Raw genomic sequence first — 13,399 nt, 5'->3', positions numbered from 1 at the left:
CGTTGGGCTGACAGGGCGATGCACCAGCTCCGGAGGATTGCCAACGTCGCGCCGCTTTATGGTTCACTGAAGAGTAGACAGCAACTCAAAGTTATCGGCCTACATTGACTGATTCGTACGGTAAGTTCCGCACATGATAAGCCCAGGCAAAGTCAATTTCTAACTATCGTACAGTCTATATTAGTAATATACCTATATATTATATATAATAGGTTATCGAGTAGTATTACAAGCTTCTACCTTTTTAAAATCGACTAGATATCTATAAAAGAAGTAAGCTAGCCTTACCGATATATACTTCGTAACGCTATAGGCTATAATATATAATAAATAACCCTATAAAGAGTATAAACCTAGACCCTATAATAAGAAATAAATTAAAGCTAATCAAGACTAAAAGAAAAAAAAAAATTAAAAATAAAAGAAAGAAAGAAAGGAGAGAGAAATAAATAGAGAAATCTTATATAAAATAATTAATAAGCATATACACAGAATAGAACGCCCGAATCAAGCAAATCTCAGGTCGCTAGGCCTAACACCTTAAACAAGATATCCAACTCACATAGGCTAGACTACACACCATATCGGCTTAACATATAACAAAGACTTAAAAAAAAAAAAAAAAAAAAAAAAAAAAAAAAAAAAAAAAAAAAAAAAAAAATAATAATAATAATAATAATAATAATAATAATAAAAAGCCTAAGCGTCCAAACCACACCACTAGAAAGTGCACGCAGACCTAATATCTCAGAAACAACAAACTCAAAACGCGGACTAAACACAACACCACAACCTCTCCATCGCATACAACACACAACCGCTAAACACGCGTGACGCACCAGCAAACGCCCACGACCACGACCACGACCCTGACCACCGCCCACACAACGCAGCATCGCACAGTCCAAAAACCAATCAACCAATCAATCAATCAATCACACTGAACACGCTACCACTACCCCCTCCCAACCTCAGAACCCACCCGTCCCCCTCACCCTCTGCACAGCGCCCACGACGCCCTTGACCCAGCTAAACCTGCCCGGGTTCACGCCTAGCGCGCCCTCCGCCTCCTTTCCCTCGTCATCATACCAGACACCCGCCACTCTTTCCTGCCCACCACCACCACCTTTACCCCCACTGAAGCCAGCGCCGACGCCAGCGCCGCCGCCACCACCCCTACAAACCTCGCCAAACAAATGCGTGTTCTGGTTCCTACGAAGAGCGTCCAGCCACTCATGGCAGACAGCCTCCGAGTCGATCAGGATATTCGTTTCCTGCGAATGGAACCACGACTGCGTGTCCTGGTTGCCGGAGCCCTGGATGGCGATGTGGCCGTCGGCGATCAGGAGCTTGACTGCATACATTGCATTAGCAGGGAAGGAGAGTGAAGTGGAGAGAGGGGAGGGGGACGTCGGGACTAAGGGGGGGAAGAAAATGATGAAGAGTAAATACTCACTATGGCAGCTGCGGCGCTTGAACGCGTTATGCAGCGGGCGGAGCTGGTCCTTGCCGACATACCAGCACACCTTCAACCTGTCGCGCTCCTCACCATCCAACGCGGCATACAGCCCATGCGCCACCATTTCATTCGTCCCGCCCTGCGCAGGCAACAGCTCGCCGAGGTCATTGTACCCCAGCGTCGCGAACAGCGTGACATCGACGCCTCTTCTTACCGCCGCCACCAGCGCCGGCAGCAGCGGTTCCGCGTTGATGTCTGGCGACTGGATGAAGATGCTGCGTTGCGCGTGCCGGATCGCGGACAGCCAGGCCTCGTTTTGGGGTGTGTTGATGCTGGCGTGGGAAAGGGCGCCAAAGGGGCGGCGGTTCACGAGCGCGATGGGGAAGGCCGCGTGGGGCGCGTGCGCTATGTATGGCGTCATGGCGTCTTCGGGGGCGCAGTCTGGGGCCGTGGCCGTGAGGGTCTGATGCGTGGACGCGTCTGTGGGCGCGTATGTGAGTAAGTGCGTGAGGTTTGGGTGTTGGTGGCGCTAAGTACTCAGGTGCTGCGCGACGAGGTCGACGACGCGCTCGCCATGGGCGGGCGTTAGTGCGGATTGCAGGCGCAGGATCTCGCCCGCGATGTCCGCGTCGTAGTGCGGGTCGCCGGGGGCGTCCTCTGGTAGTCTTTCGCCGCTGTCATTGACGTGCTGAATTTTGGCGGTGAGGAGCCCTCCGGTGCTGTCTACTATTTCAACGAGTGATGATGTGTCTGTAGTAAGAACGCTGTCCCTTTTCGTGGTCAATGCTCCAAGCAGGGGCAGAGGAGGGTTTAGTGCTTCGTGCCATGTGAGGAGGGCCATGTCGTAGAGAGAATCGACGATGGGTCCCTCGCAGTGCGTCATCATCTCTAAATTGTCGTTGTCCTGGCGCATGTCAGCTTTAAGCAATGCGGTAGGATGAGTGTACAGACTTGAATGTTGTTACTGCAAAGAATACCAATCCTCCGGTCCACAATCATAAACTTTGCGTGGAAAGTCCCCAGGACCGGCCTGTGGTAGTTAACAACCTCCATATCAATGTTAGGAATTTCCTCTTGAGACGGCAGCGCAACGCCCGGCAGGGTACGGTCTTTCTCGTTGACTTGCAGATGGTTATCGGCGACCTGCATGAATTAGCCTCGCAGCTACAGTTGAGCCACCAGCCAATTGGCACACCTGCTTCACGCTCCCGCGGTCGTAGATGACCTTGACAACGGCCCGCTTACCCCTAGCCCCCGCCCGCTTCGACAGCTCTTTCATCGCATCCGTGATCAGTCTCGAAGCATCTGACTCTTTCCAATAATTCGTGGCGAGGAAGACCTCTTTATCCGCGCGCGCAATAAGGTTCGCCTACCCACAGCATTAACTACAAACAGTACAAACAGCACAACAAAGCAAACGCACCATGTGCCTGCAGATATCCGGCAGCGACGAGATGACCGTCAGCGGAATCACGCCCGTGCTCCCCATTAGCGGCGGGCTGACAACCCCAGCCAGCGGATCGTTCTCCAGCGTGCAAAGCGCATCATGCCAGACGCGCAGAAACAGCTCGCTGGGCTTCGTGTCACCAAATCTCCCGCAGCGGCGTGCGCGCTCCAGCTCCTCGTCCGTAGCGCGCCGGCGCTCGGCTGGCAGCTTGCCCTCATAGATGCTAAAGCCATGGCGGCCGTACAGCTGGCGCGCCGCGTCTGCGGGCTTGAGGCTCGGGTCTTCAGCCAGCAAGCTGCTGACGGTGTCCTTCTCGTGGCAGAGCGCGAAGACCTTGTCCGAGATGCTGGTTGCCATGATGCGGGTGCGGGGGATCCAGGGCTGGCGGCGGTAGAAGTGGTCGATTGCGAATGCGAGAGAGGCAGCGACGATGCACGCCAACGAAAGCGCAACGGTTACGACGGCCATAATGAATGAATGGTTGGAGGGTTATGACGCGGCGGTTCCGGCGCGGGTACGGCTGGATGAAGGGAGGGACGGCCTGCCTGTCAGCGCGAGCAGCTGCTCCGACGTCATTCCATGGAGATGGCGCAGATGGAAGCCAGGAGGGTGGGTTCCGCGCGGCCCGGATTTGCCACTAGTCGAGGCTTGGTGAGGCTTGGTGAGGCTTGGTAAAAGCTTGGTTTTGGCGTCTGGCCTGGCCGATTGCACAACCATCAAGGCAGGGAGCGCCACAAGTCACCGATTACGTCGGACGGGATTTTTGCTTTCAGGTTTTGTCGTGTCAAGCTCGGGTTGCGGTGCTGTGCGGGCGAGATTGTGGACGCCGATATCCGGGCGTTGCGGGGCGTTCCCGGATACGAGCCGATGGTGGGAGTACGGATGACGCGATGAGACAAGACTGATCAAAAGCTGGCTGCCAGGCCTGTCAGTCGTGTTGATGCAGTCGAGCGAGGCGATGAGCAATGCGGCCGGCGAGGAACAGTCGTATCTCTGACGCGCTACCCGGAGCGTCACCACTCTGCGACCCAGCACCTCCGCCTAATCCACCCTCGCATAAGCAAAGTCCGCATCCGCCAGACACGGCATCCCCTCCCCAAACGCATACAGCCCCAACATAACGCCCAAGAACGGCAGCCCGACCGGCGGATCCCTCGTCAAGACAGCGCAAGGCACGGCACCCAGCCAGCGTACCTCCTTACGCACATCCTCCTCCCCATCACCGCTATACATCCCCCCAGGCCCCCCCTCCTCCTCCTCCCAGAACCCAAACCGATACGCCTCTTCGCCGCACTCAATCGCCAGCCCCATGTCGCCGTCCCCGCTCAACGGCGCATCAACAGCGTGGCCCGCTCCTTCCGGCGGCCAGAAGCGCACTGTGCGGATACCGTCGACGAGGCGCAGGCCGACGCGCGCGTGCGTGAAGTAGTCCCAGTAGGCGGTGGTGCCGGCCTCTTCGGCTGGGAGTGCGGGGCGGAACGAGAGGCGCGTGCGCCAGGTCGTGTTGACGGTGGTTTGTTTGCGCAGGAAGAGGGTGGGGCTGGCGGGCGAGGCGAGCGTGTAGGGGTTGCCGTGGAGGCGGAGGTGGTGCGGGCACGCGGAGAGGCTGTGCTCGGGCTTGAGGGGCGTGTCTGCTTGCGTTAGTACGTTAGGTATTCAAGATTTGGAGGTAGGTGTAAATAGGGAGTGAGTGGAGAGAAGGAATGCTTACTCTTGCGGTACCACCCCCTTCCCAACTCCGCACTCTCAAACCCATCTTTCCACGCCCTCGCCCTCGGTGCCGTATCCTCATTCACACCAATCTTCCTTCCCCGATTAAACACCGGCCAGCCGTCCTCCCCCCACTGAACCTCCACCAGAAACGTCTCTCTCCCGAACACCTTCCTCCGCACACCCAAACACACCGCCCACCAGTCCCCCTGCGCATCCTCCACCACATCCGCATGCCCCACGCACGTAACCGCGTCCCCCTCCCCCGCCGCGCCAAACACCACGCCCGGCACACCAGCACCCGCCGCCGCAGGGGCAGCTTCCCACGGCCCGTCCACGCCGTTGCCGCTGCGGTGCAGGACAACGCAGTGGCCCTCCTCGGTCCCGCCTTCAGCCGTAAGCAGGTACGTCCAGCGCCCCCTAGCGAACAGGTGCGCCCCCTCCGCGACGCGCATCCCCGTCCCCGACGCGCGCAGCAGTCGCGGTTTTGCGAGCGCGCGCCCGCTGCCCAGGTCCACGGGCGCCGTGTGCACCGCGAAGTCCTTTGCCGGGGGTGCGGCGGGGAAGGGCGAGAGCGCGGGCCGGAACGTCGTGCTGAGGTGGGGTTGGTGGTGCTTGTCCCAGAAGAGCTGTGCCAGGGGGTGTCAGTACCTTTGGGGTGAGGGTGCGGAGGAAAGGAAAAGAAAGGAAAGGAAAGGAAGGGAGACGCACGTCCTGGTCGAAGCCGACCTGGTCGAAATACACCGGCTCGGACCACTTCTTCTCATCCCAGATATCCTCCGTCTTCACGACAAACCCCCGCGGCCAGACGCGCTCGCCGCTCTGCGGGCTGTACCGATCCCACACACACGCCGTCAACCACCAGACGCCCTTCGTTTCGCCATCCGGCTGCACCTCCTCGCGGTACCGGAGCGTAGGGGCCCACACGCCGCCGCCCGGCTCCGGCGTCTTGAGCATGAGCTGGCTGGGGCGGGTGAGGGCGTGCCCGATGAGGGTCCACGTGGCTAGGTCTGTCGAGTGGTGGATGGGGATGCCGGGGAAGAGGGCGAAGGAGGAGGTTGCGAGGAAGAAGGAGGAGCCGGCGCGGGTTATGGAGGGGTCGGGGTGGGGGCCGGGGAGGATGGGGTTGGCGGGTGGGTCGAGGGGCATTGTTGGTTGTGCTGGTGCTGGGAGGAGGCGTTTGTGGAGAGGGAGGATGGGGGAGGGGTGGTTGTTAGGTGTGTTTGTGTTTTGTGCTGCTGTTGCGCGGGTAAAGTGTGTGGGGTATTTATGTAGGGTGGTGGTGGGCTTATTGGTGGATTAAATGCGGGGAGATGGGAGGATGCTTGTGCGTCCGGGATCTACCTAGCACACCCCGCAGTCGTCATGCCGGCATGCCGTGGACTCTTCTTTCTTTCTCTTCCCCTGGCTTGAGGTGTGAGGTTGTGTCGGCTGAAAATTAACGCCTCCGCTCTTATTTAACAACTTCTTTCCTTATTTCCAAAGAGAAAAAGCCAATCCATTCATAAGATGGAAAACTGCCGGACCAAGCGCCACTCGGCCCGGCCCAGTACCCGCGTCCGAGCCTAATGGAACCAAGGTCAGTGTGCAACCCGGCCTAGAGACATGACTTTCTAGGCAGTTGGGTGTCGTCCTCTGTTCGTCAATAAAATCGCACCTACAACAGCCCCAGCCTCTTCCCCAAATACCCCACACTCGCCCCCGCCGCCGCAACGCCCGAAAACACTATCACCGCGCCATATCCACTGCCATACGCGCCAGGCGCCTTCCCCTCCCAGCCATCCCAGCGCAGCAACGCCTCGCTCAACGGGCCGCCAATCACGCTGCCCAGGCCCTTGCCCGCCGCAAACACGGCGATAATCATCGCGACGTCCACGTTCCCGCTGAGCCCCCAACTGCCTCCACTCCGCCCACTCCCTTCGTTTCGCACAGTCCCTTCACTCGCAGCACACGCCCTCCCAATCGGCCCCGCGCACCCGGGCCACGTCGCCGCAAAGCCACCACTAAAAGCGCCATTAGCAAGCGCAAAGACGTACAGCGGGGCAGCGGAGGTGGCGAAGCCCCAGAGCGCAAACACCGACACGGCGCTGCCGAGGGCGCACACGTTGGTTGCGGTCGTGACGTGGTAGCGGTCGATGAGGAAGCCGGTGGCGACGGCGCCGAGGATCGTCGCTGCGTTGGTGAGGGAGAGGGCCAGCGTGCCCGTTGTGGGGGAGAGGTGCTGCGACGCTGCGAAGGCTTGGGCGTGTTAGCGTGTAGAGGAGGGAAAGAGAAAAAGTTAGCGGAGAGGATTGCAACTTACATGGCAGGTACAGACTCGGCATAAAGTACCCCAGCCCTTGCGCCACGTTCCCGGCCTGCAGGAACCAAAACGCCCACGTCCTCAAAAACGCCCACTCCACTTTCCTAGGCCCAGTACCCGACTGTCTCACGGGCAGGCGTCCCCTAAGGTAGAACACCGCGGGCGAACTCAGCACCAGCATGACGCAGGCCCAGATGCGCAACGCGCTCCGCGCGCCATACGTCCGCAGCGCCCAGTCCAGCACCAACGGCACCGCGACGCCCGCCGCCCCGCCTCCCGCCCACATGATGCCGTACGCGAGGCCCTTGCGCGCCACAAACCACTCGTCCAGGTACACGATGGCGGGGAAATAGTGCAGCGCGCCGCCGAAGCCGTACAGCACGCCCTGCGTCAGCAGGAGCTGCCACACCGTGGTCGCGAAGGACGCGGCGACGAGGGCGGCGAGCAGCAGCACAAAGCCCGCTATCGTGCTGGGGCGCCGTAGCCGTGGGTACTTGCGCAGGATCGTATGGATGATTGGCGCGGAGAAGTACATTATTCCTGTCGCGGTGGTGCCGATGGCTGCGACGCCGCGGCTTTTACCGCCGCGACCATTACTGCCGCCAGAGGTCCGGCTCCAGGGCTCGTGCGTCGAGTAGTATTTCTCGAAGACGCCGAAGCTGAACGCAAAGCCCCATACTAGTGCCTCGAGCAGGAAGCATGCGAGCAGGAAGAGCCAGGCTTGCCGGCCTGTGTCTGTGGGAGGGAGAGCCGGGATGTCGGCTCCGTGTTGGTCTGTTGCTGCTGCTGCTGCGGGATGGTGGTCGGGAGGAATTGCTGTATCTGCGTCTGTGTCTGTGGTAGTGGGTGGGATGGCGGGATGAAGGGGAGGGAGTTGAGTGCTGAGTTCGTATTCTTCGTCGCGAGACGTGCGCATTGTGGGGGTATGGTGATTGGTTTGTTGGTTTGTGATTGTTGTTGCCGTCGTTGTTGACGTCGTCGTAGTGATCATTGCGGGGTGGAGGTTAGAGGTTAGATAAGCGATGGGCTGCAATGCCGCATGCGTACTCGTACCGTACTTTGTACATGAGTAACCAACAGAAGAAAACTTACGGGTAACTGTCAAGCAAGCATAATATTCATGCAACTTTTTGAAAGCATCTCAAAGTCGATGCAAGAATGTAGGTAGCTACGCTTATGTCCAGTCCAAGATCCATCTCCCTTAAGCAGATCCCTCTAAGATCATCGGGAAATAAAAAACCCAATCCCAATCCCTCGAATCAAACCCATGCACCTGTTGCCAATCCATCGTTATCTTCATGCCATGCAAACACTCCGCCAACCCCGTACGTGTACGACCACACGCCCGCACGTGTGTAAGCCACCTGCAGGCGCCACCCGCTCACATGCGCCCAACCTAGATCTCACCTCCGACCTCCTGTGAACCTCACCCGCGCACCAGACAATACGACCATTCCTCCTGTCTACCCCAGCGAGTCTACAAGCACCAACGAAAGTGATGCTTATCTCACCTCCCGTGCGCCTGCCCGGCGATGCAAGATGTGACGCGATGATATGCGACAATATGGCGTCAAATGATGGAAAGGGGACAGATGCTTTTCGGAAACAAAGTACGCCTGAACACCCCGATGCTTTTGCACTTACCGATCGACCGGTCAACTGAGCGTCCGGTCTTCTGTTGACTTTTAGGAGGGGGAAAAATAAAAATGATGCACGTTCGTCCGTCTCCTCGTCGACCATGTCCAGACTTCCTGATTTCCGGTCTTCGTTCCATCTTTTCTTTCGGTCTTCCTCCCCGGATGCACGATCCTGATATCGTCAAGGAAAGAAAAATCGTAAAGGCGTAAAGTGTAACGAGTAGGAAAGGAAATGAGTAGACGCAGTCACTACTGCGCCGCCAGCGCGTCATCGTCGTCCTTCCTGTACATAAAGTACTGAACAAACACACCAGCATCGAGTAGCAGCGTACCGAAGCTACCGAGCAGCCAGCTAAAGTTCACAAGGAAGTACCGCGCGTAGATAGCGCCCGCCTCACCGGGCCGGCAGGTGTCACCACGGCACACGGGCTTGTAGGCCAGGATGCTGACGACGTACGTCAGGTTGCCGAGACAGGCAAAGATGAAGAAGAGCATGCTGATGCCCTCGGTCGACTGGCGCTTGTAGTTGAGATACAGCTGCGGCAGACGCGAGCCCAGATACAAGACACAGCAGATGTAGCCGCCAATCTGGCCCCCGACATTGAAGTGCAGCGTATCGGAGGCGTCGCCGCCGCCGTCTCCGCCGTCGCTAGCGCCGCGCGATGTGAAAAGCCAGCCAAGGAAGCCGGCGGCACAGACGAGGAGCACGGCAACCAGGTTGAAGAGGACGGCCTTGACGGCGGAGCGCGGCGATGGCGCGGCGCGCGGGGTGGCGTCGTCGGCGATCGGCTCGGCAAAGGGCGTCGCGGGAGAAAGGTGCGTGCCGTCGACGCCATCGTGCAGTAGGCGGTCGGTGAAGGAAGAGCGGCGGCTGCTCTGGGGCGGCGCAAGCAGGGCGGAGCGTTCCGTGGGCGTGTCGGCTTCCTCGTCGCTGGCGGGCGGCTTCTGCACCTCGTCCTTGAGGGTGAAGCCCTTGTAGTAGAAGCACTGGCCCAGCAGCACAATGTCGGCGAGGGTGTAGTAGACGGCGAGGATGATCATGGTGGGCAGCACGCGCTGCAGGACGGCGCCTATGATGTTGAAGACATCGCCAGCCAGCCAGATGACGATGAAGACGACCGACAAGCCGTCAGCCGAGGCGCGCCGGAAGTTTTCGATTATTTGCGGCGAGAAGACGACGACCCAGCAGGCGATAGAGATGGAGCCGGCGATGCCACTAATGGCATCGACGTCGAGGTTCATGCTCTGCGACGGCGGGAACATGGCGAGACAGTGGCTGGGACTGGTAGAAAGAGTGAGAGAGGGTCGAGGGACAGAAATTGTCATGGCGCGAAGGCGTTGGACTCATAGCCGTCGGTTACGTAAGGGCGCAGCTGTGTTCCTGCCACCCGCAGATCTCTGGGGTAGCGCAGGGGTCCACGTCACTCGCACTGCAAGCTCAGTTTCTTCTATCTACACCATCTACTTCGTACTTCGTATTACAACCCGTTATCCTTCTTAAACTTGTCCCATGCCTCGTTGAGCGTCGCAAACACTGCCGCGCTGACCATGCGCTGCTCCGTCGTCGCATCCTGTGAAATCTGCCGTGCCTGTCAGCTTTTCCATCGTCATACCCGCGGCGAGAGCTTCTTACCTTGTCCGGGTGCACCTTGGCAATGGCCTTCATGTAGATTATCTTGACCTTGTTGGGCATGACCAGATCTGCCATGCCGACCTTCTTCCATCCAGCTTCGGGCCACAGCACCGTGTCCAGGGAGCCCAGCAGCGCGCGTAGGTTGTCCGCCTTGCTGCCCTTCCACGCAATCAATTTCGCGTCAACGGCGTCCGTAAGCGCAAACTTTTCGTCATCAGCCTTTTCTGCCGCGGCGTTGGCCTCGCGCAGTTTCTTGACTGCTTCCGCGGATGCAGCTTGGGACACGGCCGGCCTGGCTGGTGAAGGTCGAGCTGCTGGCTTCCTGGCGGCTGCTGGACGGGGCGTTGCGGGCTTCGCAGCTTGCTGGGCCCCTCCACCAGCAGCCTTCTCGCACCGATTGCGTCCCTGGATGCTGACCGCGCCACCGACGCCGGCCTCAACAGCCTCTCGCCAAACTTTGGCCGCATCATTCCACTTCTCCATGTTCTCGAGCGCCTCGGCCTTGCGCATCAACGCCTTGCCAAAAAACTCCTTCATGTCCTTTTCCCCTTCGGTGCCGAGGGAGATGGTCTCGCCTTCGCCGCGTGAGACGCCAATGACGCCCAGAGCAGTGTCCGCATCGGCGACGGCAGCCTTTGGGTCGCCAACCTTGATGTTGGTCAATGCACGGTTGCAGAGAACGATAATCGCGATGGGGTGGTTCGGGGGAAGAGGCGACAAGGCGCTTGTGTAGGCAGTGTGAGCAGCCGCATAATCGCCTCGTTTGAAGGCATCCGTGCCTTGCGCGCGTTGTGAAGCAGAAGTGGAAAGAGCGGACCCCGACGCTGGGGGGATTTGTCGCGGAGGTGCCTTTGGACGAGTGGGTATCGGCGTGCTGGCTGGTTTGGGGGTAGATGGCTTCGGGGTGGCAGGCTTCGAAACAGATGCTGGCCTCGGAGCAAAAGGGTTGTTGGACTGTAACGGGGGCGACCTGACAGACGCGGGGCTGGATGATTTCGGGGGAGGCGAGGAGAAGAGATCGACCTCGGGCTCGGGCGTCTGGGTCTTCGGCGTAGCCTTCTTTCTGCGCGCTGGGCTGACGTATGCTTGCGCGCTTTGCTCTTCGACGTCCTCCCTCGTAAGTTTTCCCAGGGGGCGCGGTGGCTGCCGCGATTCCTGAAATCTGGGAGGCGGGGTGGCACGGTGGGGAGGAGCGTGCACAGGAACGGGGGATTGGCCCCTTGATCTCGGGTCTGATGGTTCGAAATCGGGCTGAGGAGCGCGGGCTGGTCGTGTGGGTCTTTGGGGTCTTGCCATGTCAGATTCTAGCATCATAGCCTCGTTTGTAGCTTCCGGGAAATCGTCTCTCGAACGATCACCGTTCTGGCGGGCCCGTGACGCGGAGCGCTCGGCGGCCTCCTGCAACTGTGCTTCTCTCATCCATCTCGGTTGGCTGGGGTCGCCGCCCTCGTCCTGCAGCTCCGCGACTGCTTTCTGTATCTGCTTCTGTCCCTTTTTCCACAAACTATTGGCCGACTTGAAGAGATTGCTACCGAATTCCTGGGCATACTGCGCGACGTCCTTTTCTTCGGTGGGCGTACGGCTGTCTTGCCTCCGCTGAGAGCCAGAACGGCTGCGGTCGTTCCGCATCCAAGCAGGAACGGCATCGTCGGGATATTCATTTCGGGTGCTCCGCCTCGCCTCGCTTCTGTGCCGCTCGCGCTCCTCAGCAAAAGGGCTTGCGCGTCCTTGTTCGTCGTGCCGCTGTCGCGATTTCTGTCTCGCCTCTTCGTGGGCCTGGTTCAACAGCCAACCAACGGCGGCCTGGATGTCGGTGCCGCTCTCGGTGCGCGTGAGAGCCTCGGCAGATTTATCCGCGGGAAAGCCCATGTCGACCAGTTCTGCAACGGCCGCGTCTCGCGGATCATTTCTCGGAGCGGGCGAACTTCCTCGCGAGCTCGCAATTTCCGGTTCTGGAGTCGCCGTGTCAGGTTTCCGCGGGGGCAACTCGTCGATTGGTTTCCCGAGATCACCCAAGATATCATCATCGTCCTGTCCATTGGATTGCGCAGGGGGCGGCGCTTGTGCCGTGGCCTTGGGAGGAGGCATGGACCCCAAGCCGAAGGGGTCGTCGTCGTCTCCAAATGCCATTGCACCGGAATTGGCCTGCGCAAACCCTGCCCCGCCATATGTGGGTTGCGTCGGCGACGTAATTCGGCTGGCGATGGCGGATTGTGGCACAGGGAAGTGGCTCGACGCGTCTACGGGAGCTTCCGCCTTGAATGCGGCTAGGATGTCCTCCTCGGCTTCGGATTCCTTCCTCGGCGGCTGCTGTTGCATCGGCGGCGGCGTGGGTTGATTAAACGAGGCGAAGGGGTTGTTCGACTTGGGCAGCGGCGCAGCGGCAGGAGCGACCGACGGCGTGCTCCTGCCACTCTCCAGGGCATTCCAAAACGCGGTGTCGCCCCCAAACTGACTGTCCAGCTGCTTCTGCTTCCTCTGCTTCTCCTCCATCAGCTGCCTCTGACGCTCCTGCAGCGACATGTTGTTCGGGGTCTGGGGCTTGTTGGAGCCCAGGAGCGACGAGAAGCTGTCGGGTGTCGCAGGCTTGGAGGCCTTGACGCCGCGAAAGGCGGGGTTGGCAGGGACGCCGGAGGACTGGGCGGACATTGGGGTGTTGCGGCCAGATAGCGAAGGTATTGGGCTGGCGCGCATCGAGGAGTAGGAGGCGGCGGGCTTGGACTGCTGCGGGGGGTTGGCGGCGGGCGGAGCGTTCCAATCTACGCCCATGAGATCATCCATGATGGCAGTTATGTGCGGGAGATATTAGAGGTTAGGAGGGAAGGAGATGAGGCATCAGGCGGAGAAGAGAGGGAGGTAGGTGGTGTTTGGGAGAGGCCGCAACACCACCCAAGGTCCGATCGCGCGTGGTTGCAGCGCAGGGCCGGGCCGGCAGCACCAAGGGTTTCCATGGGGCTCATGGCAGCTGGACAGCGCCCGTGGAAACGGGATGACAGATGTCAAAGACGTCCTAGTCAAAACACACAAAATGGAAGTCAGCAGCAGCGGCAGCCTAAGGACGACCGCACCGCCGTGACGCCCGCGGCCACTCAATCAGACACAGCACGTGATACATTGCTAGGTGTTTCTGCCTCAGGCCGCTCTCGGGCGCGGCTCGCTCAACGCCGCCCCCTCGCAAGGGCCAAGTGCGGGCGCGGAACCGGCACGGTAC

General features: G+C 59.5%; 5 protein-coding genes across 5 annotated transcripts; all 5 read right to left on the bottom strand.

Moving 5' to 3' along the window:
* Positions 1–707: 707 nt before the first annotated feature.
* Positions 708–3,491, bottom strand: K452DRAFT_360026 (uncharacterized protein). Its single transcript, XM_033546312.1, has 6 exons — positions 2,883–3,491; positions 2,655–2,828; positions 2,411–2,602; positions 1,997–2,363; positions 1,457–1,939; positions 708–1,417 (listed from the first exon to the last, which is right to left on the bottom strand). The coding sequence occupies exons 1-6, from the start codon at positions 3,372–3,374 to the stop codon at positions 972–974; spliced, it is 2,154 nt and encodes a 717-aa protein (XP_033396126.1). The 5' UTR covers positions 3,375–3,491; the 3' UTR covers positions 708–971.
* An 85-nt stretch (positions 3,492–3,576) lies between these two features.
* K452DRAFT_319899 (glycoside hydrolase family 43 protein) lies at positions 3,577–5,765 on the bottom strand (the record flags this gene model as incomplete). The annotated part of the gene is made up of 3 exons (XM_033544274.1): positions 3,577–4,537; positions 4,618–5,245; positions 5,328–5,765. 3 exons carry the CDS (start codon positions 5,763–5,765, stop codon positions 3,948–3,950), a joined length of 1,656 nt encoding a protein of 551 aa, XP_033396125.1. The 3' UTR covers positions 3,577–3,947.
* A 508-nt stretch (positions 5,766–6,273) lies between these two features.
* Positions 6,274–7,834, bottom strand: K452DRAFT_310151 (uncharacterized protein; the record flags this gene model as incomplete). The annotated part of the gene is made up of 2 exons (XM_033543308.1): positions 6,274–6,854; positions 6,919–7,834. 2 exons carry the CDS (start codon positions 7,832–7,834, stop codon positions 6,274–6,276), a joined length of 1,497 nt encoding a protein of 498 aa, XP_033396124.1.
* Positions 7,835–8,804: 970 nt separating this feature from the next.
* K452DRAFT_327747 (uncharacterized protein) lies at positions 8,805–9,818 on the bottom strand (the record flags this gene model as incomplete). Its single annotated transcript, XM_033544940.1, has 1 exon — positions 8,805–9,818. One exon carries the CDS (start codon positions 9,816–9,818, stop codon positions 8,805–8,807), a length of 1,014 nt encoding a protein of 337 aa, XP_033396123.1.
* Positions 9,819–10,033: 215 nt separating this feature from the next.
* Positions 10,034–12,969, bottom strand: K452DRAFT_230493 (uncharacterized protein; the record flags this gene model as incomplete). Its single annotated transcript, XM_033537100.1, has 2 exons — positions 10,034–10,135; positions 10,189–12,969. The coding sequence occupies 2 exons, from the start codon at positions 12,967–12,969 to the stop codon at positions 10,034–10,036; spliced, it is 2,883 nt and encodes a 960-aa protein (XP_033396122.1).
* Between the last annotated feature and the right edge of the window lie 430 nt (positions 12,970–13,399).

This window comes from Aplosporella prunicola (genome assembly GCF_010093885.1).
Source record: "Aplosporella prunicola CBS 121167 unplaced genomic scaffold K452scaffold_17, whole genome shotgun sequence".
Classification (NCBI taxonomy): domain Eukaryota; kingdom Fungi; phylum Ascomycota; class Dothideomycetes; order Botryosphaeriales; family Aplosporellaceae; genus Aplosporella; species Aplosporella prunicola.
This window is presented reverse-complemented; position numbering and strand designations above follow the sequence as displayed.

Excerpts from the sequence above, each read along its gene's own strand:
- K452DRAFT_360026 (XM_033546312.1), bottom strand. The coding sequence starts at position 3,374 with ATGGCCGTCGTAACCGTTGCGCTTTCGTTGGCGTGCATCGTCGCTGCC. Across the intron at positions 2,603-2,654 it reads ACCGCGGGAGCGTGAAGCAG|GTCGCCGATAACCATCTGCA; the intron begins GTGTGCCAATTG and ends TAATTCATGCAG. Across the intron at positions 2,364-2,410 it reads TTTGCAGTAACAACATTCAA|GACAACGACAATTTAGAGAT; the intron begins GTCTGTACACTC and ends GACATGCGCCAG.